At 41.8% G+C, this 25,592-nt stretch overlaps 1 protein-coding gene across 3 annotated transcripts in view; it reads left to right on the top strand.

Moving 5' to 3' along the window:
* Positions 1–25,592, top strand: part of TNIK (TRAF2 and NCK interacting kinase) — a 398,088-nt gene that overhangs the window by 316,917 nt on the left and 55,579 nt on the right. The window contains exons 13-18 of one of the 3 annotated variants that reach the window (XM_039236515.1): positions 6,312–6,422; positions 7,252–7,338; positions 8,374–8,562; positions 18,642–18,806; positions 21,246–21,485; positions 24,036–24,142. In XM_039236515.1, coding sequence (XP_039092446.1) covers positions 6,312–6,422; positions 7,252–7,338; positions 8,374–8,562; positions 18,642–18,806; positions 21,246–21,485; positions 24,036–24,142 — 899 coding nt within the window. The remainder of the gene's footprint in view (positions 1–6,311; positions 6,423–7,251; positions 7,339–8,373; positions 8,563–18,641; positions 18,807–21,245; positions 21,486–24,035; positions 24,143–25,592) is intronic. The other 2 variants (XM_039236516.1, XM_039236518.1) reach the window with 2 other exon arrangements.

The following is a 25,592-nucleotide window of genomic DNA, read 5'->3' as shown; positions in this document are numbered from 1 at the left end:
CTGCTTCTGATTCTGTGTCTCCCTCTCTCTCTGTCCCTCTCCCACTCACACTGTCTCTCTCTGCCTCTCAAAAATAAATAAACATTGAAAAAACAATTTAAAAAAAAAAGATTCCATATCCTTGAATGGTGGGTGAGCTGTATTTAGCCATGTTTGCTCTCGTGCAAGGTAAGATCTTTTAGATTAGTAAGGAGACCATGTTGTTACCCTTTCGGTCCCAGCCAGTTTGTGTGTTACCATTGCTCACTTCAACAGCTCTTTCTTGAGAGGTTGTGGTAGGATCAGAACAAACTGGCCCCCATGTTGTAAAAACAACTTTAACCACTTGCTCAGGTAGCATCAACACACATGCCATCTTCATAACCAAAGAACCAAATTACAAGTCTACAACTGCTTGTTTATCTCATGTTGATCTTTCCAAGGGAGGCTTTGATGTTTCCAAATCTGTGGAGAGCCAAGATCTGTTCCTCATTTGTTTGCATATACCCTTCTTTATGATTCTTCTTTACTCCAAAAAAAAAAAAAAAAGGATATAAGGTGGCTTACACAGATTAACATAACAAAGAATAAAATAAATGAGACAGTTAAATAGAAGGGACTATAAAATGGAAGAGAAAAACAAGATAAGCCAGGGTAGGGTCAGTCCCAGAACGCCTGTACAACATGGCGTCCAGGCACAGGTGCCTGAGGGGGCCACCAGTCACTCTGAAAGTGTGATTCCAGCAACTAAAAAGAGAGGCAAACTCAAGTGGTTTGAGACTCATGTTGTCCATCAGATCAAACTTGTTACTCAGGTAAGCTTTCTGAGATAGCTTGAAACCTCCACCCTTGCCTAGTAGTGGTTGGAGTAGTGTTGGGAATGACGTGTGAGGTGGTGATATTCCTACCACAAACACAGTGGTTAGCTTTATTCAGCTGTTCTGGTAACCCTGTAAAATACAAGTTATGGGGAACCTGGGTGGCTTTGTCTGTTATGTGTCCCACTTTCAATTTCAGCTCAGGTCATAATCTCATGGTTTGTGGAATCGAGCCACACATTGGGCTCCATGCTGACAGCACAAAGCCTTTTTGGGGCTCTCTCTCGCACTCTCTCTCTCTCCTTCTCTCTCTCTCTCTCTCTGCCCTCCCCCACTCATGTGCGCTCGCTGTCTCTCAAAAATATATAAATAAATTTTAAAAAATTAACATAGGGGGCACATAGGTGGCTCAGTCGGTTGGATGTCAGACTTCAACTCAGGTCATGATCTTATGGTTGGTGAGTTTGTGCCCTGCGTCAGTCTCTGTGCTGACAGTCCAGAGCGTGGAGCCTGCTTCAGATTCTATGTCTCCCTTTCTTTGTGTTCCTCCCCTACTCGCACTCTGTCTCTCTCTTTCTCTCTCAAATATAATAAATAAACATTTTTAAAAATTAAAATAAAATGCAACTTATTATTGCATAAGTAATACGCAAAACTGACAGCTCATCAAAGTCACTTCTGTAAGAGCCAGAGCACCCTGGTGGAGGTCACACCTTTCTGCTGGTTAAACTTAATCTAAAAGGAGCATTTAAAGAAACAAAAGGAAACACCAGAACTTTGGCAACAATCCGCCATGAGGATCATTTGTTACAACTTCAGTAAGAATTGAACACGTCAGAGTTAAGGTGATATTCTCCTGCAAGAATTTGAAGAGCCAAAATTTTGCATAATCAATTTGGAATAAATGTATAACCTTGGAGGGTCCCCTGAGCAAGGGAACAGAATTATTTCATTAAAAGACACTAACCAGCTCACATACTTGAAGTACAGCCACACAGCTGCCACCTGGAGGTCGCCTGAGGGGAACACCCAAGGGGAGAACCAGAACTGCCCAAAACAAAATTATTCCTTGGGAACATCCACAGAAGACAGAGGAGCAAGAAGCCACCCCGTGACCTACTCCATAGAGCAAGGCAATATTGACTTTAGCCTGAAAAATTTATAGAGCGGGTATTATCAATCATCCCCCACTCAGGAAAACAAATTAAGAAACTTAAAAGAACGCATGGATTGTCTAACTTTAAGTGATACAAGTTGGGAAGAAAACGTAGACGAAAACCTACTTCTAGGCAGTTCCGTAAAGGTGGTGTATTGGCCAAAAGTTTTAGGATCGTTGGTTTAAGCCATTCCTTTTTGACAGCAGGACCACGGCCATCTTTATGCATCATTTGAATGAAATTTAGAAATGCTTATTGTGGTTTTGATTTGTATTTCCCTGATGATGAGTGATGTTGATCATCTTTTCATTTGCAACAAGGTGGATGTATAGAGTGTGTAAGTCAGTCAGAGGTGGACAAATATCATATGATTTCATCATATGTGGATCTTAAGAAATACAACAGATGAACATAAGGGAAGGGGAGCAAAAATAAGAAGAGAGAAGGAGGCAAACCATAAGAGACTCTTAAATACAGAGAACAAACCGAGGGTTGCTGGGGGTGAGAGGGATGGGCTAAATGGGTGACGGGCATGAAGGAGGGCACTTGTTGGGATGAGAGCACTGGGTGTTATATGTTAAGTGATGAATCACTAAATTCTCTTCCTGAAACTATTATTACACAGTATGTTAACTAACTTTAATATAAATAAATAAATAAATAAATAAACCATTTTTAAGAAGACAATTTAGAAATGCTTAATCTCTTACTCCTTTAATTTCCTGCCTTTCTTTAAGGTGGCAAATAGGTACCATGACCGTGGTAATTGTTGGTGACTCTCTGTTTAGATTAACGGTCTCAGGTCTTGTCTATGCTCAGCATAAAAGAGCATTCTGGTCTGAGAATGGCTTGGAAGGGTGGAGGGGTGGTCTGGGGCTCTGCCAGGCTTTCTCTTCTTCCCTTGCTACCCAGTTTACAGTATTCATTGCAACAAATATCAGTGGTATTGGGCCCAATATGGGATTTAGTGGGAGATAAAAAGTGAAGTGGGACAGAGACCTTGCCCACAAATAGCTTTCGTCTTAGACTGTAGAGTAGGCAAGACATACTCAGATATACATAATTGAAGGCACAAAGTGGTACAAACTCTAAGGATTAATAAGACAGAAAATGCCTCCAAAAGAATTTAAGATACTGTGTTGTCTTCTCTGCCCCAAGTTTCTTACTTGGTTCCATTCAAAAACTCTTCTGTGTACCTGCCAGGTGCCCAGCCCCAGATAAAGGGCTGTGGGTCCAGAGAGAATCAGGCAGAGGCCTTCCCTCGAGGAGCTGCTTCTAACAAGAGTCTTCAGAGCTTTGTAGAAGTATCTGCTTGAGGTCAGGGACTTGGTCTTTCTTGGGCATGTTTTGGTATGTTCCCCGAAACAGCTCCATGCCCAGGAGGAAAGAAAGCAAAGATTTTTCCAGGAAATGCATTGACATCGGAGCACAGCAGCGGGAAATTGGCAATGCACCCTCAGAAGGTTAGAGAATGATTTATTTTTCCAGCCTCACCACGGGAACCAAAGCCCTGGCAGATGCCTCCATGTGTTAGCTGCAGCTGATCTGAGTGAGATCATTATTAATTATTAGTTACTTCTGAGTGTCTTTCTCAGAAACTATAGAGTATTTGGGAAGCCCAGACCCTCTTGAGTTGCAATCAATACTGTGTACACCTTGCACAAGGACCTGAGTGGCATGTAATTATAAAATAGTATCGATTCCTGGCAAAGGGGTTGAAAATGTACAAATCTTTCACATAAAAATCAGCTAAATCTTCAAAAGCCTTGATTATTTTTTTTGTCAAGACCGATGGTGGGAGTAAAAATCTTGAAATGTTAGCTAAATTAGGGCTAGTTCTTGCCAGGAGCCAGATCTGTACACATAATTATTTTATCCTCTGTGTTGGCATTGATTCACTTGGGTTGAGTGTTGGAAAGATCTCTGTTTTGGGTCTGTAATCCAAATTATTCAGTCAGTTCCTATGATATGTTTTCTACTCACGTCTTCCTGTATTATTTTTCTGTAAAACAAATAATTACATGTCTGGAACTTGACTCATCCTTATCCCCCAACATACCCCTCATTCCTTTCCCTAAACCTGCTTTTTCTCCTCAGGTTTCAAACCACCTGCTCTGCTCCTTGGCCAGGAACTTCACTCACCCGCACATGCCCCATAGTCCCCAAATCCTGCCTATCTCGTTTTGGTCTAATTCTAATTTCTACTTCTAAGTTGGCATCTACTCCAGTCCTGTTACAGGAGCTGGAAACCGGGATAGCTTTTAGTCTGTCTTCCTTTTGGCTGCGTCTCCATTCTCAGCTGTGATTATGAACATGGACTCTCCAATTGCCTTTGCTTAACTCATCGGTGCCCTGTTATTTTCTGTCTGCACCCACGGAATGGCCTAGCACTGCATTTCAGCTTCTAGTCGTGCTTCCTCCTATGGCTGTTAGGAGGCCCCTTGAAAATGCGAGTCTGGTTATGGCATTTGACTGCAGAAAGTCCTCCAGTCCTATCACCTACAATCTGAGGAGGGCAGATAATTGTTGATCTGGAAATGATAGATGTTGAATCTCAAAAAAATGTAGTTTCTCTCCAAGCCTCAGACATTATTGGAAGACAGCATGTTCGTCGGATTACAGGTGGGGGCCGCACGAGGAAGGCTTCCTCATTTGTGGGCTTCTTTGCAGTTTTGAATGTCTGCTGGATTAGCTGTGGCTGCGACAGAGCTTTTGTACTAGAAGGCTCTTTCCCTGGTTGTTTAAAGCTAATCAGTGTGATATAGTTACAATCCATTCTGTTTTGGATACCTCACATTTTCGCAGCCAGGCAGTGATGTGTTGTTAAGCATGTTAAAAGGGAACTGGACCCGCCCAGATCGATCTCCCTAAACCCCATATTTGAGGAAGAAGAACTCCCAATGCCAGTACAGAGCTCCAATACCAAGGGCTAAAGCATTTCTCATAAGGGGCATGGATGGCATGTGTTATAGCAAAATAATTTGTAACGTGTGACTATCCTGTGCATTGCAGGATTCTTAGCATCACCGACACTTCATGCTAAGTGCCAGTCATGTCCTCTGGTCATAGAGACAACCAGAAAAACTCCCAAAGCCCCTACACATTCCAGATGCTCCGGGGATTGGGGAACGATGCTGTCCCATTGAGAAATGCTGGTTCCTGTAACTGTTCCTAAGATGCCCTCCTTTCCTGAGAGAAAATGAAGAGCTGGATTCGTCTCTCCTCTTTCTGTCACTCCTGTTGCCTCCTCGTCTCCTGTAATGATTGAGCTCAGACTGTGGAGTCGCATTGCCTAGCTGTGAAGTCGAGCTCCGCCACTTCCTGGGCATGACCTTGAACATGAGGATGACCTTCAACAATTGCTTAATCTCTCTGAGCTTCAGTTTTCTCATATAAAGTGGGGATGGTAACAATATCTACCTCAGCAGACTTTTGTGAAGATAAGATAAAGCATGAAAGGTGCTTACCATGCTGTCCATTGTCAGATACATTGTTTGAGATAATGATGATGAGTTTAAGGATCTTGCTTGAGTGAGACATTGAAATTGACACTTACAAGTGAGTTCTTCAGAAAATAAATAAAGGCAGCATGATATATCGGAGAGGGTGATGGACAGGGTCAGAATCAATGAATTCTGTTGTACTCTCAGCCATTAATTACTGTATGGCCTTGAATCTGTCGCTTTGTTTCTTTGAATTTTCCTTTCTTTTATCTACGAAATATTTGCCCTGTGTAGTATCAAGAAGATTGAATAACGTGAGCTTTGCGCCGGTGTGTTTTCTTTTAAGTTTGTTTATTGAGAGAGAGGGAGCTGGGGAGGGGCTGCTGGGAGAGGGGAGAAAGAGAATCCCAGGCAGTTTCTGAACTGTCAGCACAGAGCCTAGTGTGAGGCTCAGTCTCACAAACTATGAGATCATGCATGACCTGAGCGAAAATCAAGAGTTGGAAGCTTAACTGACTGAGCCACCCTGGCACCCATTAAAACCTATAGAATCTCATCAACAGTTTGATGATATGTAATGAGTAACCTACTCTACTTTGGTGTTTCCTATCCCTGATTTGAAAACCACCATTAGCCAATAGGGAGAATGCACTTAACTTCTTAGGAGAAGTAAAACCTAGGGAGTCTACTTGCACCGGAAATGACAGGGTGTTTGGCATGACACTGAATTGCTGTCTATCAGCCCATCCTTGCCAGCAAGTCCCCCAATTGCACAGGACAGAAAGAGCCTTTGGGCACGTAGTCATCTCTGGAGAAGAGCTTATGTCTACGGCTCTGTAGCCCTCGCTGCTGCTGTCCCGACAGCTCAGCACCAGGTCCACTCCCTTCATGGTTGTTCGCTTGTGGCCCCACAGCAACAACGGCGAGAGAAGGAGCTGCGGAAGCAGCAGGAGAGAGAGCAGCGCCGGCACTATGAGGAGCAGATGCGCCGGGAGGAGGAGAGGAGGCGCGCCGAGCACGAGCAGGTATAGCCTGGACGGAGCCCGCAGATGGCCCCAGCGTGAGCTCCGGCGCCCGCTGTCCCCGGGGTGTGGGTCACCTTCCCTTAGGACTGCTCAGTTTAAGCAGGTTTTTACTCTTTCTCAAGCTGCTCTTCTCACCTCTTCAAGAAGTCAAATGCACAGCCTTGGCAATGCCTACTCACTGAGCCTCGCTTCCTACCCAGGCCAAAGCCCCCTGACATACCTTGATCTTGCGTTTCTCCCAACCCTGGGTATGTACTTTGAAGACAGCGCCGCAGCATAATAAACAAGCCACATCTTTCATTGCTTTAGAAGAACTTTTCCACTCCTGCAATCTCTGTCTCCATGACGGAGACGTGGATGCCGGGCCCTCTCTCTTTGTTAGAATCGCATTCTGACAGCTCAGTGGCACTCCACGGGGTGGTTCTCTTACAAAGCCTGTGCACGATGGCATTCAACAATTATTTTATTCCTGCTGCTCGCACAGGAGCCTCAGAACTTTATAGCGTTGTTAATTCCGGGGAGCCCATAAGGAGGGAACCTGTAATGAAAAGTTGTAAGATGTAGCCAGTTTATTAAAACTAAATTGTACCAGCAAAGCGTTGAGCCATCTCGGGCGGCTGCTGCAGGTAGAGGGCTTGTGCTTTTGACTGCATTGAAATGCTTTGGCTTCGGTACCTTTCCTGTTTGGTGAGGAGGCATCTGGGTATTTTTTTTCCTCCTTCCTTCCACACTTTATTCAGCAGCTTTGTCATCTTTGAAATTACCGGTTCTTTTTCTCTCTCTTTCTCTCTTTGTGTGCCTCTGAATTCTCTGCTGCCTGCCTCTCCAGGAGTACATCAGGCGACAGTTAGAGGAAGAGCAGAGACAGTTAGAGATCTTGCAGCAGCAGCTACTGCATGAACAAGCTCTACTTCTGGTAATGGGAAAGCCGAGGGCCAGCGACCTGCTCTGTGTTCACTGTGTGTGTGTGTGTGCGCGCGCGCACGCGCGTGCACGCGTGTGTTCCTGTGTGTGTCCCCTTAACATGCCAGTCCACAGAGGGGATCCTTCAAGCCTCGTGGACCTCAAAGTCTCATGGAAACTTACTACATTTCCTGACCTAATTTGCCATCTTCATACATTTGAGACATGTGTTGTGCGTTATTAACTCCATCTCTTTGTGAAACTTTAGCATGAATGCAATCTTATTACAAGTTCAGACTGTTTTTGAGAGCCTCTGTGTTTATTGTAGAGTAATTTTTAAGGTCATTTGCGACATGCTGGAATACAGTCACAGCAAAATGCACCTCTTCTGTAAGAACCCACTCAGCTCTACAGTCATATTTCATTTGCAGGCTATTAGTTTTACCCTCACGATGGGAACATTTTGTGTTCCCTGCTCACACGGCTTCCACTTGAAGTACTTTTATTATTATTATTGCACTGCTCTCCAAATGAGCTTCTTGATATATATTTCTTAACTGAACTTCTTATTCAGTGGCACTGTGATATTTTTTAGCCTGTGCTTACGCTTGCTAATGGCCTTTGTTGGTCCAAGTTTTATTAAACGAAAGATGATTTAAGCAATTATCTGTAGCTACGAATTTAGTTTTGTACTTAATTGGACATGTTTGAATGGTTTAATTACTAAATCAGGACGTGGATGGCTCCTTACAGGGGTTGTGTGCTGACCATCCAAAATGTCCTCATTATTGCCACTTTCTTGGTCACATTTCAGGGACAAGTCCCTTTGCAATGGGTGATGTTCTATAGGGATTTCCACGAAAGCAATAGTGTTTTCATTAAGTGCTAACCCCCTGGCTGTAGCCTATGTCTGTGGTACCTCCCTGTTAGCATTAGGGTCCCTTGTTGTCATCTCTTTCGGCTCCATTGCATGCTTTTCCGGTGCTGGCCAGTGGTTTCCATATGGTGATTTCGCCTTTTCTTTGCTCCCCTTTTCTGATCCGGATAGGAATATAAGCGCAAACAATTGGAAGAACAGAGACAAGCAGAAAGACTACAGAGACAACTGAAGCAAGAGAGAGACTACTTGGTTTCTCTTCAGCATCAGCGGCAGGAGCAGAGGCCTGTGGAGAAGAAGCCACTGTACCATTACAAAGAAGGGATGAGTCCTAGTGAGAAACCAGCATGGGCCAAGGAGGTAAGTATGTTAGCAAGTGTCACCATGTCCTGTTGGCCAGACTATTGGCTACAGTGACTTCATCCAGTAGAAGCAGAGAATTAAACTAGCGCTGTACAGTTGGAAAACAATTTGTCATAAGAAATGCATGCTTTGCTTTTGAAAGGGCCATAATATTATTTCTATAGAGAACTAGCAAGACACCTTAATCCATTAGTGGTTTTTGGTTTTCAGGCTGTTTTTTGGTTTTTTGTTTTTGTTTTTAATCTTCATGGATACATAACCAATGCTAGAAAAACCATTTTTCTCACAGGAGCCCAAATGAGTTTGTGGCATGAGGAATTTTAGAGACTTTCCAATGAAAGAATATGATTGAATAAAGATTTAAGGAATTTTAGGTAGAATCATTTCCTGTCCATTCCTAGACCGTCAAAGTGATCATTGGCATTGTTGCCAACCTTCCCTGGCTCCTGTCGTGGAATAAATGGACACACCATTGGTCTCAGACCCGTGGTTGCACTCATCCCTTCTAGGATCAGAGGTCCTGTGTATTTCTTTTGCAAATATTTCCATAGCAGTGGTTCTTCATGTGCTCAACTAGCAGACTAAGGATGGATTTTCAGGAACTTGGCTCTGTGATGAGCTATTTTAAAAATCTAATTGAAACCTATTTGGATGATGGGGGGTAGTGGGGGGGGAAGGTGATAACCAAATGGGTAAAGCAAAGAAACAAAATGATAACTTCAGCCAAGATCGACATCCCTTCCAGGAGTCACTGTGTCAGCTCACGCACATAACACTCTGATTTCCGGTTCTGCCATCGCTTGTGGCTCCCAGGGGGTTCCTTTATTTTCTTGTGAGCATAGCGTTTATGGTACTTCATATTTTGTTCTAGTATCTTCAGGCATTTATAGCCAGAGCTGCTTTAAAATTATCTAGACCACAGTCTTAACAGAACTGGATTTCTTACATAAGATCCTCCTTTTCTAAAAATATTTCTGTCTTTTTATTTTCTTATTCTCTTTCAATATATGTAAAGAAAATGCTTGAAATGATATTGCCGTAATGTTAATGATGATTGTTTAAGGGAAGTAGACACTGCAGGGTTTTTTCTCCAAATGTGTTTATATTCTTATATATTGTGTAAGTCTTTTATAATGACCCTGGGCTATTTTTACAGAAATTAAACTTTTTTTTTCTTAGAAAACGTAAACTGAATCTGTAGAGAAAATCATTTGATTTCATGTAGAGAATGTTTAGGATCACTCTCTTTTAGAGTCTGTTAATATGATCTATATTTACCTATGTCTGTAACAGCTGCCTCTTTCTCTTAGATCAGTAACTCAATTTTGTGATCCGACTCCCAGGTACAGCACCGACCCTTTAATAACCCACCTGTCCTTCCAGCTAAGCAGAATCACTATGCTGTTCAACAGCAGCTGACATGCATCCCGGCTGATAAAGATATGCCACCTTCCTCCACTGCTAACCCATTTTCTAGCCCTGTCAAGTTGAAACCCTCCACTAATCCAGACACACGGCTGCTGATCCTAGCACGTGTTCAGAAGGCTGAAAAACTAGGCTCTGCTAAGCCAATGCCAGTAGCACCTGCAGAAATTCACAATTCCAGATCAAGATTCCTGTTGGAGCATCACCCACGGAAGAAAGATGGACTAGCTTGTCCTAACAGAGTTGGTCTTGAAGAACAACTGAAGGCTCAGGAAGCCTCGAGGATCACAGTGAGATTCCCAAGACGATCTCGCTCCCAAGGATGCAGTCTGACTCAAGAGTTAGGATCTAAGGTCGTTTGTGTGTCCTCTCCCAACATCTTCAAAATGACAAGCCATAGGTTGTCCATCACTGGAAGTAAGGAGGGCCTTAGAGACTCCTGTGGACCGTGGGGCAGGAGGGGCATGAATTCATGCATCCTTCCAAGTACCTCGACACCTCTAAGAAGTGCTGCATCGCTAAATGATCTTTCTTTGATGCGAGACTACATGACCCTCAGTGTTCCCAGCCCCCAGCGTGAGTGTAGGAGAGGGATACCTACAGATCCCATTGGAGATGACCGTCATTCTTCGCAAAGCATCCCAGAATTCCTTCTTTCCCCCGTGCAGCTCCCTTCTGCACAAATGTACCAGAAAAGGGGGGAAAACCTGAAGCAGTTCCCACGTCCTTCTTTCCACCTCTGCCCAGTACAATCTGATGTGAACTTAACTGCTTTGACTTCATGGTTATCTAGTTACTCTTTGTCTTCCTCACTGAGTTTCCTGGCCTGTCCTCTCTGTTCAGAACTAGTTTATAGCTCCCGAGCTTTCAGAAGCCATGACACTCCTGGGCGCCACTCTTTGCAAATGTCATCAAGGTGGTTCTCTAGACCTCCTAATTCCCTTGTACTTCCTGGCCAGGCTTCTAGCAGTGAAAGAAACACAGCAGTTGGGCGTGCAAACAACCCGGCTGTGTCAGCAAGCACTCCTGATGTGAGGTTCCCTGGCCATAAATCTGGGCCACCTCTGGTGGGTGACATCTTCCAAGGTCTGTGGCTTCCTAGCAGCTGGCACTCTTCTTTGGGCTTCAGCTGGCACTCTTCTTTGGGCTTCAGCTGGCACTCTTCTTTGGGCTTCATGCAGTTCTAGACATATGTGGGAACATGCTTCTGGGATTCATATTTCATCTAATCCTTCTGGGTGTGGTTAACATAATCCAGCTTCCAACTAACCAATCTATTCATGAAATAATTCCCAAGTCTTAGAGTGGGTGTTCACATGTAAGAGGAAAGATTAGACATTTAGATTATAGAATGAATGATAGTGCTAAATTTGGAATTGGAGTGACTAGTATACAAATAAGAACAAGTAGTTGTCTGCTTTGGTTTGATTCATTTTCTTAACACCCACTTCTTAAAATGGGAACAAAAATGGGTGTGAGGATCCTTATCTTCTTGACCTTTTAATGCTTCTCATAGCAATGTATGAACTTCTCTTCTTGAGCATTATTTAAAGACTTCTTTCCTTATAGGAGTGAGGTAGATAGGGCTGAAAGTAGCTGTAAAATATACTTCAACACGGTAAAATGTATTTCAAAACTTTAGATATGGACAGAATTTCTAGCCCAGCAGTATCTTAATGAGTAACCAAGAAAATAACCTGAGTTAAACTGTCTTTTGGAGTTGGAATAAAAGACACCCTTTCTTTTTTGAATGCATCCTCTACAAGGATATAAAATTGAAATTATCCTTGCCACGGTCTCCTGTGATGCAAGGTCTAGGCCTTTTTGCCCCCTGTGCCCTTGAAGACACCACCCAGCCGTCTTCTCCCCTGGCAGCCTCTGTAATTTATGCCAGTATTTGTTTTCTAACCCCTGTCTATACCTCCTCACCAGGATGGTTTTTCCTCCTTTGGTTACTTTTTCATCCCCTTCTTTCTTTTTTCAAATCGACAGTTTTTCATTAGCTAGTGTAATGTTATAATGCCTCACTCTCTGTGATGTTGTAGCTTCATTTTGTAAAATGTAAGTCATCATTGCATTTCTCATTAGGTTTCTCATTAATCAGCTGGATGAAATAAGAAGTGAAAATACTTGGTCATTTGCAGATCTTGTTGAGCTCTCCCCTCTCTCCTTAATTTTTTTAATGTTTTTTTTTCTTTCATAGTTTATTTTCAAGTTGGTTTCCATATAACACCCAGTGCTCATCCCAACAAGTGCCCTCCTCCATGCCCATCACCCCCTCTCCCTTCTCCCCAACCCCAATCTGCCCTCAGTTTGTTTTCAGTATTCAAGAGTCTCTCTTGGTTTGCCTCCCTCCCTCTCCCCAAATGCTTATTTATTTTTGAGAGAGACAGAGTGCAAGCAGGGAAGGGGCAGAGAGAGAGACACACACAGAATCTGAAGCAGGCTTCAGGCTCTGAGCTGTCAACACAGAGCCTGATGCGGGGCTCAAACTCAGAGACCATGAGACCATGATCTGAGCTGAAGTCAGATGCTTAACTGACTGAGCCATCCAGGTGCCACTTCCCTCTCTCCTTTTATTTAGTATTTGATCTGTCCCAATTGTCACATTGACTGTGAATTTCAGATTTCAGCCAGAGAAGAACATTAATGTCTCTATTAAAAGGATGGGGGGTGGGGGGCGGTGCACCTGGGTGGCTCAGTTGGTTAAGCGTCCGACTTCGGCTCAGGTCATGATCTATGGTTCATGGGTTCGAGCCCCACGTCAGGCTCTGTGCTGACAGCTAGCTCAGAGCCTGGAGCCTGCTTCAAATTCTGTATCTCTCTTTCTCTCTCTGACCCTCTCCTGCTCATGCTGTCTCTCTCTCTCAAAAAAAAAAAAAAAAAAAACAAAACAAAAAATTTAAAAAAATAAAAGGATGGTGGGGAAATTTTCACTCCTTTCAAATTCTCTACCATTTCTGGATTGGGATGGAAGTCAGGTTTGTTCTGTAAAAACATCAGTATGATATTCTGTTAAATGTCAGCAAAAATTTTAAGGTCTTTTTTTTCTTATTTCCACTGTTTGAAAGATAGAGATTTATTTTCTTATAATACCTTCTTTTAAATAACGGGGCGGATTCCTTTCCTTAAACTGGCATGTGATTGGGCCTAGCAGTAACTGTGTACCCCACCCCCGTATCTTTTAAATTTTCATCAACACACAACAGTGACAGAATCCTGTCTCTACATGAATGCTGTATGACATTGTATTTTAATTTTTTTCAGTGCTTAATCATGTTCTTAACTCTGTGATCCATTCTAGTCATCTGACCATGATTTTTTTGGCAAACAATGGGCTAAGATGTCCCTTTATATTTCACCAGCCCATGGACTCTGAAATCCTGTATATGAGAATTCCTCTACTTGGTTTTTTATACTCAATAGTGATGTGGGATTTTTTTCCCTTTTATATGTTATTTTATACATGAGGTCCCAAATTACCATTTAGAGAGTTTATAGCTCTGCTCCCTTATTTCCTCAGTTTCTGCTTCTCTCTCTTAAGATTTGGCATAAGGAGGTCAAGTTCAAGTTCTTCCATCTCCTGGCTGGGTGACATGGGACAAACCGTGGAGCTTTCCTAAGGCACAGCTTCCCCATCCGCACTTCCTGCCTTTGGGAAGGCCCCTGGGCCATTGTGTATTATGAGCGTGCCATTGAAACCATAGGCACTGTGCAGATGCAAATAGATGATAGTATTCACCACAGTCATACTTTATTTCCAAGGCCACTGTCACCCCCAAGGAATGTCTGCCTCTTGTTGTTTCTGGTGTGTTCTTCACAAGGGCAGTCCACACGCGTCCCCATTTCCTCCACTCACCTCTCCCAAGTGATGATGCACACTTCTTCACTTCCCCTCTCAGCTTATTAATATTTGCCTTATTATTTGTAAGCTATGTGCTCCATCCCCATGAAGACCTGTACTTTTCTCTGGAGTCACTGGTTAAGGGTGGACAGTGGAAGAGTAGTCCAGGCTCTTGTCTGCAGATGAGACCCCATTTTAAGCATTTCCTATGAATGCGTCTCCCGTGTCTTCAGGGGCGCCTCAGAGAAGGGGTGTCCCCAGTCTTGCTCAGTAACCGACTTGCTCCTGTGGTTTTGCCAAAGGACAGTATGACTCAACTATGTGACCGGTGAATACAGGGCCAGGTATCGAATGAAAGTTATTTGTTGACTTCTTTCTTTTTCTCCACCATTGCCAATAACGACAAAAAAATCAAACTGTTTTGTTCAGTTTGAAAAAAAGGAATTCCTATATGATTGTGTTCAATTCACCATCCATAGGCTTCTAAGTAAGGCCTCCGAGACCTCCATAGACCCCCCCAGATGCCGCATCATATAAAATATGATAAAAATGCACTCATGTGACATAACAAATATATTTTTGCTGTCAACATCTAAAAGATTACTTCTATAATTTTGTTTTGAAATTCTTCTCTCAGCAGATACTAGCCATTATTGCTAAGTAACACATTGCAAGCTGTAAATTGTTGTCAACATACAAAACAGTTCAACAATTGACATCAATATGTTTCCTTTTATACATGCTTAAACATATTTTTATTTATTTTGAGAAATTTTTTGAAATCCTATAATCAACAAGTTTATTTTCAGGTCTTCTGTATTTGTATAGGCTTTATGCCTCTCAGAGGCCTTAGGCATCACTCCCATAGAACCCACAGTGCTGCCTGGAGCAGGATTTTATTTCTGAGACCATAATTATGATTTTCTTTCTCTCTCTAATGCTATAATACATAGAATAGCATTTCTCTTTTATTTAAGTTTATTTATTTTGAGAGAGAGAATGAACATGAGCAGGGGAGGAGCAGAGAGAGAGTGAGGGAAGGAGAGGATCTCAAGCAGGCTCCACACTGTCAGCGCGGAGCCTGAATCAGGGCTCAAACTCATGAACTGTGAGGTCCTGACCTGAGCTGGAGGCTTAACCGACTGAGCCAGCCAGTGTCATACAGCATTTCTGCAGAGGTGATCTAAATAAACCTCCTAAAATTTTACTTTTGATGTTCAAACAGCCCTTTTAATAAGAAAAAAAATGCTTTTATACTAAAACTGATCAGTCTCCTAATGTTGTTTTCTATATTCATTGATAATCCCTACAAGTATGAAATCCTTTGCAACAGGTATCTTTTGTTGTCATGGTCCAGCACCTTGACACTCTATATCTGTTGCTTCTAGAACATTCTTTTTTGGTAGTATTTCTAACATTTTACATCTCCTTGGAGCAGAGGCTCAGGTAATAGATTTATTTTTGGTATCTTGCAAGATAGATCAAAACATATCTCCATCATACCCCATTGTTTAATCACAAATATCCTTATTCTGTGCAAAAAAAAAAAAACTTTGTTTGTCTCACTAGCATATCCATCTCCTTATCACTTAGTAGAAATAAGATGTGGCGAATCAGGAGACAGACCTTTGTCCAGTATCAAAATGATCAGCAGGGTCCTGCACCCAAATACACTACCCAGCTTCTCCTTTGTCTGGTATCAGGATGTTTGATTTGATACCTTTGCTCCAGTATCCATGCTGTTCCTTTGGTGCAAAAGCAGTGGACAACATTATCTTCCTAAAAACTTTAGGACAATGTTCTCTTGAGACAAAGTACATAGCCAGATGACTCATTGTTACACCTTTCTCATAGATTTTCCGATTTCTTTGGACAAGCTCCAACCCAAGCAATTTTACCAAATTGAATCATCTTGAAATAGTTTGAAATTATAACCATAAATTACTTATGTCATATATTCTAGAATGGTACAAGTTGACACAGACGAATGGTAGGATTTAGTGTGTAAACCAATTGATAGAAGGCATAGGAAATTTTACTAGAAGTACATTCATAATATTTACACATGACCAATCAAACCCATTAACTGCCTGTGAAAATCAGCACCTCACTTTCCACCCTGTTCACTTCCCATGGTAGCTCTATGACCCATATGGCCTGTGGTGACAATACCTCCTTTACTGGAACTTTGCTGCGGGCTATTGCCAAAAGAATTTTTTATCTCAAAAATGGTTTCTTTGTTCAAGATGGAGTCTTTTTCAACTCCATCCCCACAAGGCAAACTTTTTCAACTGCTGTTTTTAATGTGCTGCCTCTACATGTGTGTTTAAAACGGATTGTATTTTATAGTTAAAAAGTAAAAATAATGGCAAGTATTCCCCATTCTCTGAATATATTTGGTTCCTGACTGTCAGGTAACAGGTGGCCATGGATTGGATAGCCAGGTATTTCTCTGAAAATGCGTCTGAATCTCTTTGGTTCCTTAGCTCAGACTGCAATAAGTTATATGGACAGGGGGAGTTTGGACAGTAAGGGGTGCTCATACATGTGATTTATCTATTAATGATCTTCTGTGGAAATACGAAAAAATAATATTTGACCAATTTCAGTGGCCTGGAAATGGTCACTTCTTTTTCAAGGAGTCTGGTATTTAGAAAAGCAATACATTGTGTGCCTTTCTCTCAGTTTATCTATGACTCTCTTCATGGGACCTTGTCTTCTTTATGATCTCAGCTCAAAACTGGCTTTATTCTTTTCTTTTGCTCAGTGCAATAGCCAAATAATTATTACTGCTGTAATACTTTGTACACACGCATACACAAAGTATACATGTTCTGGTTTCTACATCTGGCTTTTTATACCTAACCTCGTTTGGTATGTGGTAAGCTTCTGGGACATGGAATTGCAAAACCAAAGTCAACTGGACGCCATTTGTATGTCCCCTGCACAGCCATGGTGGGAGAGGACATGTTAAGTTATCCCTAAGTAGAGGTGGGGGGGGATGGTTTTCTGTTCTGCAGCATATCTTCTTATGTTAAAATATTTGCAATTAATATGACAGTTTAAAAAAAAGAGACTTATTCAGTATATGAGACTGAGTCTGCCTCTAGAAAGATTCATAATGAAATAAGAAGGAAGGGGAAGAATAGCTCTTTTGAAAAAATTTTAATTTTAAATCAGGCAGCAAAATGAGTAAAGAGCACCATTCAAATGTATCTTGACCTGCGTGTGGCTTCTGCAACAGACACTTGGAACACTCATCGGTGAGTCAGCAGAAGAGAATTAAGGCTCACACTGAAGAGTCGTCAGGGTGGGTGCACTGCCCCGGAAGTTTGGAAAATATAGCTGTCAAATCGATCCTAACGAAATAAAGGACAGGATAAGATGGATCTGAAAGTCCTAGACCCTTTTGAACTCATCAGAGTTCTTAACATCTTCTTTATCTTTTTTTATAAGATTATTTATCTTGAGAGAGACAGAGACAGCACGAGCATAGGAGGGACAGAGAGCGGGAGAGAGAGAATCCCAAGCAGGCTCTGTGCTGACAGCACATGAAATTGTGAGATCATGAGCTGAGCCGAGACCAAGAATTGGACACTTAACCAACTGAGCAACCAGCCACCCCAACATCTTGTTTATCTAAATTTCCATTTGGAAATCTCCTCTGTGACAGTCTGTCTGCTACAGACATGTCCTGAGGGGAACCTTTAAAGGGCATTCCCTTGGACTCTGAGCCTTTTTGATGAAACATTTCTGATCAATTATCTGCTTTGGGTTGAGAGAGACTCAGCAGGAAAGGGAAATGAAGTGGCCACAAAGGAGAAAGGATTGGAGGCCAGGAGAGAAGACGGGGAGAAGCAAGAATGAATGCCACAGTTGGACAAACAGGGAGGAGGGTGGAGAGTAAGGCAGTGCAGTGCCGGCTGGAAATGGAAAGATGTATTTAGGGAGCAGGGAGACAAGTGAAAAGAAAGGATCCTAAAGAGGAAAAGAGAGAAATGATACAAGAACTCTGTTGAAGACAGTCCAGCCCATTAAGGGAGAGCCTGAAACACCCCCTTGCTTATCAGTTGGGCCTGTGAGGAAACGCAGCATTAGTGGTCTTCTCTTCTCCCATGAGTCAGCGCAAAGCAGTTTTCTTTTGTGCCCAAGCAATCTTTTTTTTTTAATGTTTGTTTATTCTTTAGAAAGATAGACAGAGTGTGATCAGAGGAAGGGCAGAGAGAGAGGGAAACAGAGAATCTGAAGCAGGCTCCAGGCTCTGAGCTGTCAGCATAGAGACCGATGAGGGCTCGAACTCACAAACCGTGAAGTCATGACCTGAGCTAAAGTCAGAGAGTCAAACGACTGAGCCACCCAGGCGCCCCTGTTCCTGAGCAATCTTAGTGTTCACTCTTGTCTCCCTCACTGATGCCATGGCTTTGTGACCAGTCAGCAAGACAATATCCAATCATTGCAAGATAAACTTTTAAATGGGTCCCAAATTCCCAGCTAACTGAAACAGTACAAGATAACTGGATACCAGAAGGATGATAGCTTAGGTGCTCTGTGGGGTTTTTTTTGTTTGTTTTTAGTGTTTACTCTGACAGAAAAGAGCTTTTTTAAATAAAAGTTCTTGATGCAGAACAGGTATGAAGAGTTTTGGCTCCTTAAAACAAATTGATTAAAGGGACACAAAAATGGCTGTGCAGGAGACAACAGATAATCCTTATTAGGAAGCAAATCAGTTTCTATCCATCTGTATCCATTGAAGCACCTTTTTATTTTCTTTGGGTTTTTTTTTTGTTTGTTTGTTTTTTGCTTCCAGGTAGAAGAGCGGTCAAGGCTCAACCGGCAGAGTTCACCTGCCATGCCTCACAAGGTTGCCAACAGAATATCTGACCCCAACCTGCCCCCAAGGTCGGAGTCCTTCAGTATCAGTGGGGTTCAGCCTGCTCGGACACCTCCCATGCTCAGACCAGTCGATCCCCAGGTACCTCTTCCCATTGTTCCGTCAGCCATTTCAATACTGTGTGTGATGACGCGTACTAAAGCAACAGGGGATTGTAACTTGGATTCACACATAGGACCAGTGAAACAATGGCCCTTAATACAGAATCTGTAGAAATAGAGGAGGCCTCACTGGATTCTAAGGGTAGGGGGAAGGGGTGAGAAAGAAGAAAAATACCATCCTTAACTTTGAGTCAACCACAAAGTCAATTGGCCTCTCTGGGACCCATGGGAGTGTCTGCAAGGTAGGAGCAGGCATACTTTCAGGTATAATTACCCAGCTTATAGTCATGTATATATTTGTGTGTGTATATGTGTGTGTGTGTATACCTATTTATTATATAAGCTATTATCTTTTGTTCATTGGAATTTTGTATGACCTTTAACCAGAAAAAATAAATGAACTTGGATAAAGTTGTGTCTTCTAAGCCAGTGTTTTCCAAAGGGTGGTCACTGGACCATGAGCATCAGCGTCACCCAAGAACCTGGTAGAAATGCAGTTTCCTGGGTCTGCCTCAGACCTTCTGCGGGGGCCTGGCAGTCTGTGGTTTAACAAGCCCCCTGGGGGCTTCTATGCACCCTAGGACTCGAGAGCCACTGTGGTAACCTATTTAAAAAAGAAAAAAGGTACTCCACTCTGGGAGACGTTTCTGGATGTTTTAGAGGACTTCTTAAGTTGTAAATACTAAAAATAAAATATGAAGTGAAACAAAATATGGAATTTTATGAAAAATAAAGATAATAATGCAGCTGGTTTTACCCAAATGTCTTTGAAAACTCTTTTGAAGTAGGTTTGTGGTTTTGTGCTCTATTTTTAAAATATGCTTTTTTAAACATTATTATTTATTGTATTTCATGCTAATTAACATTAAGAAAAAATTGATTGGCTCCAGTTCTATTCTGGTTGAAGCATAACATTCACCTGAACTAGACTTTGAGGATTTTCTCTGAACTATAATTAATGACATTTCATATTTCAGACCAAAGAGGGTCTGAAGAGGCTAGGGCGGAGCTGCTCCAGGGATAAGACCTCAAGGGCAAAAGGAACGGGGTGAGGCTAATGAAAGAGGACTCTGGAAATGCCCCCCAGGGGTCTGGCACTAAGAGGGTCTGAGAGGCCCCTTGCACAAGCATATATTAGTGTTGATTGAATTAACAGTTTAATTTAGAAAGTACTCTAGGTGTTTTCCCAGCCAAGACTTATTGACCACATTCCACACACCAGGCACAGTGCTAGACTCAGAGATACCATGTTGGACACGGCTCCCATCTCCAGGGAGTTTAAATTAAACTTAACCTTCTTAATATGGGTGTACAATAATAATTTGGAAAATAATAGGATGTAAAAAAAAAGTTTGTGGTAGAGAAGTAGACAAGCTTCCAGAAGCAGTAACAATAAAGTGTGAACAGTTCTAATGGTTAAGAGCACTCTGAACTCTTGATTTTAATGATTTATCTTAAAAGAGCCACATTTCCTGGGTGGCTCAGTTGGTTAAGCGTCTGACTTTGGCTCAGATCATGATCTCATGGTTCATGGGTTCGAGCCCTGCATCACGCTCTGTGCTGACAGCCAGCTCAGAGCCTGGAGCCTGCTTCAGATTCTGTATCTCCCTCTCTCTGACCCTCCCCTGCTCATGCTGTCTCTCTCTCTCTCTCAGAAATAAATTTTGAAAAAACATTTTAAATCTATTTATTTATTAATAAAAGAGACACATTTCTACCAAAAGATGGCATGTCTTCCATGCATGGACAATATCAATGCAAATTATGTGATCTACAACTCGAAAAGAAACCTCTTGGTGTGGAGCAATACATAATGTGGTGGGGAGTAAGAGTCAGCTTACCAGAAAACAGGATAACATAGAGTTAGGTGTATGGACCATGAGGTATGTGTGGGTTCCAGTCCAGGCTCCAGCACCTATTAGTTGTGAGATCTAGGTTGTTACTTAACCTCTCTAGACCTTCCATCCTCACGTGTAAAACGATGAAATAATTGTGTCTACCTCATGGTGGATTTAATGAGTTCTTAAGAATTAAGATATCTAGAGCAATTCTTGTTGTACAAAGTACTTGCTAATGTCAAAGTTAAGGGTGTTGAAGGAGGAAGTTTATAATGTTAGAAAAGTTTTTAATATATTATATTGCTGGTCAGTAAATGTTCACTGAAAATTGCTATTGTTGTCACCACACTCATTTCACTGACTTCCTAGCAGTCCCCAGTAAATTACTTAACTTTTGCCAGGCACCCTGGTTCAGCCCTACACATGGCTGTAAATAGGAAATTGGGAAGAGCTTCTAAAAGTATAGCTGTGATGGCCTCTTTGTACTCCCTAAAGTTTTATTTTCCCTTCCACTGAATGAGGTACTGGCTGATGTACTTTTTCTTCTAATCATTTTGCCCTAATGTTGGTTTGATGCTTAGATTCCACATCTGGTAGCTGTGAAATCCCAGGGACCTGCCTTGACCGCCTCCCAGTCAGTGCACGAGCAGCCCACCAAGGGCCTCTCCGGGTTTCAAGAGGCTCTGAACGTGACCTCTCACCGTGTTGAGATGCCGCGCCAGAACTCAGATCCCACCTCTGAAAACCCTCCTCTCCCCACCCGCATTGAGAAGTTTGACCGAAGCTCTTGGTTACGACAGGAAGAAGACATTCCACCAAAGGTAACAGTGCGGCATGCTTTTATCATCATTACTGTGATTGTCATCATTGTTTTTTATTACTATTATTGCCTCTATTCCAGACCTTTTATGGTAATGAGGAGCATGAGAATGCCAAAGCACTGCCCCTTCTCATGTTTGTTTTCATCACTCCTCATTCCCAAGCTAAGAAATGGATTATCATTTATCACTTCTGACCTTCATTTCCCGAGAAATGGAGGCTCATATAGATTGACTTGGAAACATCTATCCTGTCTCCAAAATTAGAACTTTCAACCTCAAGCATTCTAAACTATTATTTTACATCCATATTAAGAAATAGAATAATGGGGGCACCTGGCTGGCTAACTCATTAGAGGATGCAACTCTTGATCTCAGAGTCATGAGTTGAAGTCCCACATTGGGAATATAGCTTACTTTAAAAAGAGAGAGATATAGAATAGTGGATATTTTCATCGATGACTGAATCTACATCTAGACAAACTGAAAACTTCCAAGCAAAAAGTAGAAAATTGACTTATCCCAACTTTTAATAATAACATAATGTGAAATCAAATTGCAGGTGTTCAGAAGATAGTATTGCTCTTAAAACTGGCTGTTTAAGGAAAGCTCCTTCTAGCCCAGGTCATAATTTAATTCCTGAGAATAAAACTGTAGAGTGAAATGACTAGCCATCCACCAGACAGAATAATCCTGCCATTGGTTTCTTCTGTTTTTACCTATACCAGTTGTTACTCATTCCAAAACTATCATGAAATGTGGCCATGTATCTCACCACAGACATCCTGAAAGTATTTCAAAATACTGGAGAAATGTCTACATCAGATTCTTCCTGGTTCAGAAGTCCCCTTTCTACTGAACTCAGTATAGAATCTACGACAAATGGAATGTCCCACAATTTCCAAAGATCAGTGCCATTGTTGATTCCAGGAAAAAATACTTTTTACCCAATGATCTTCAAATATTCTTCTTCATCTTTTACTCAAAAGGATAACAGGATTTCCATGATTTTGGATATGAAAGTCACTGCTTATGGCTTTTCTGTGGGTGCTCTCCTTTTGTAAAAGCCAAGATGCCATCAAAAAGGTTAGTTAGGGAGCAAAGTCCAATATGGAAAATAGGACAAGCAGAGAAGTGACATGAGAGCCAAAAAAACTGAAAATGGAGGTGAGTGGTCCACTCTCTGAAAACATGCAGGCATCCATGTATAACTCTAGGAGACAATTTTACGTCCAGACAAAGATTTAGTTTTAATAATTAGACTCTTTCTTCTCTACAACTATTGAAGTTTACAAAAGGAATATTTAATATGAGTAGGTGGGAACCCTGATTTGGCCATTCTGCCTCGTCACACTAACTCATCTTCCCAGGTCATTATCTTAAAATGCATTATAATAACCAACAAAACTTATATTAATGGTAATATCATTTAATATATTAACCAATACTATTATAACAAAGCACATTTTTAAAATATCTACTGCAAAACACAAACCCACTTTAAAAGGGCCCAAAGCATTGAGGAGAGCACTTCTTGGGATGAGCACTGGGTGTTGTATGGAAGCCACTTTGACAATAAATTACATTTCAAAAAATAAAATTGATAAATAAAAGAGCCCCAAGTAATGAATGAAAATGGCAGCACCTGACGAATGTTTAACCCATCTAGCTGTCACGGGGTATCTACATTTTCATTTCCTGCTCACTTTCATACAGTATTACAAAATACTCTTCCCTCATGCTGGACCCCTTTGGTACACCTACAATATTTGATTTCATGAAAAAAATATTTAATGAAATGAGGCATACTTGAATTCCAACCAGAGGCCCTCGTCAGATAAGCTAATAATGATACATGTTCCTACTCTGTGTCTGATGATACACACATATTCTTTTTGAAGACGCTGCCAGTATTTTCAATATTCATCCTGTTTTGTGTTACATTTGCAAATGGGCCTTCCAAAGCACAGTGTTTAGGGGTTGTTTCTAATTTGCGATTGCAAGTTGAATAGGAAGTGGAAACATCTAGTATCTACTGAAGTAGTTTCCCTGAGCCCAGCAACATGTGGCTTACTTATGTCCCAAGTTCTAGCCTGATACCCTAGTTTCTCCCCAGATGTCATAATTTCCTTTCCTGTTTATCAGTTGTGGTGGGAGCTCAGCTTCTCTGGATGACTCTCATCTGAGGCAGTTTCCAATGATCCACTGAGTTAATGGTACCTCCAAAGAAATTCTGATACCCACCATTCTTACACAAGCAAAGGAGATCAGTTATTTTAGCCCAAGGAATCAAAGCAATTAGCTTGGTCTCCTTTTTAATTTGTTTTTATAGTTAAAGACCATACTCCTTTGTGATTGCTGAATGTGCCTCAGCCAGTGCTTTTCATTTGATTGTGTTTAGGGAGTTAAATATCTCTTTGAAAAATGAACACTATTGCTTGCCTCTTTCTGTAACTCCTGGTAAATTTTAAGAAAGGGTTAGGTTGCTTTTCAGGTAGGAGCCTGTGGGAGCTATTTTATAGAAAATATTTCTGAATTCTGGTTTTCTTTCAGGTGCCTCAAAGAACAACTTCTATATCTCCAGCATTAGCCAGAAAGAATTCTCCTGGAAATGGTAGTGCTCTGGGACCCAGACTGGGATCTCAACCCATCAGAGCAAGGTAAGGAAAGGGAGATGGTTAAGGTGAAGGAGAAAAAAAAAAACCACCTGGCACTGTCATTATTGCTGTCCTAAACATTGTTTTTGTCCTTTTTTTTCACTTCAGAGGCACATTGACTGGGCACTTGGACTATAAGCTTTTGTGGGGCCAGAACATACATCTTTTATGTCTTTAGTCGCCTTTCACAGAAATCAGTGCACAGTGAGGGCTCATGAATAAATGAGTGAGTGAGGCAACCCAGAAGCCAACCAAGTGTACCTCACTTTTAAAATTTGAGAGTAAAATTGCAAATATGAGTCTGGCTGGAATGCCCCAAACCATTCCTTAAGAGGCCATTTCATGAAGTCAGCAAAACAAGATGGCCTGGTTTGAGGTGATTTTTAGCATGAGGTAAAGAACAGTACCCTGGGAGCCATTAATACATTACAAAGTAATTGCCAAAGAAATGTCTTAGTGGCCAGCTGCAGAGCTATCTAGCTTGGCACATTACAAAAGGACTGTTTCTTAGCAAGAAATCACCTCTTTGGCATTAGGGAGGGTCACTGAGATAGTTATGCTTCCACTGCTACTCCGTGCTCTCCTAGAATTTTCCATCAACTGTGGATATTCCTCCAGTCAGGAAACTACATCCACCTACCGGTTGGTATAGATATCTCAAGAGAATCTGGAAAGTAAACGATATCTTTACTGTATCTGAGCTGATTTATGTGGTAACAGATGCTGTTTGCTGCTCCAATTCGTCAAGCTTCCCTCAGATTTTTCATGATGAATACGCCACTTTTTAGGATCAACTGAAATAGCAAATGGTCTCTGCTGAGACTATAAAAAGGATGAGCTTGGGTAGGCTGTTATGTTCTTCTTCACTGTGTTCATCAGAGAAGGACTCTCCCTGGCTAGGAAGAACGAGAGACTGGAAATGAAAGTTATGATTATTTGTATGTATCTTTAGTATAGGGAATGCTTTTGATCGTGAAGCTTTAATTTTCCTCTTCACATAAAGAGCTTTAGGAAGAGGTCAGTCCAAAAATAAGATGGAGCTGTACTAAGAACAGTAATCCCTTCAGGGCAAAGAAGTTAGCCCATTCTGAGTGGGATTGCCAATAGCAGGAAGCTCTGGATGAGCAATTTTTTCCCAGTGACTTGTCAGCTTCAGCCTGAGCTGGCGTTGCTAAGTAGCGCCGAGGACCAAAGTATATTGTGACCAGGAGCCTCAGGAGCATCAGCCCCAGGATCGCAGGCGTGAACTTTGTCAGTCCCCTTCTTCGAGCGGCAATAAACCCCCAATTACCAGTGCTTCTTGATCCTTCGGACCCTGCCCTCAAGTCTCCGTTCATTGGATCAGTTGCCCAGAATTTTAGCTGCTGTAGATCAAGCGTCATTTCAACTAAAGTCTTTTTCCTTTCTATCAACCAAAAAGAAAGAGAACTATCATTATATAATCAAATAAAAA

The sequence above is a fragment of the Hyaena hyaena genome, unplaced genomic scaffold (genome assembly GCF_003009895.1).
Source record: "Hyaena hyaena isolate Hyena2069 unplaced genomic scaffold, ASM300989v1 scaffold_112, whole genome shotgun sequence".
NCBI lineage: Eukaryota > Metazoa > Chordata > Mammalia > Carnivora > Hyaenidae > Hyaena > Hyaena hyaena.
This window is presented reverse-complemented; position numbering and strand designations above follow the sequence as displayed.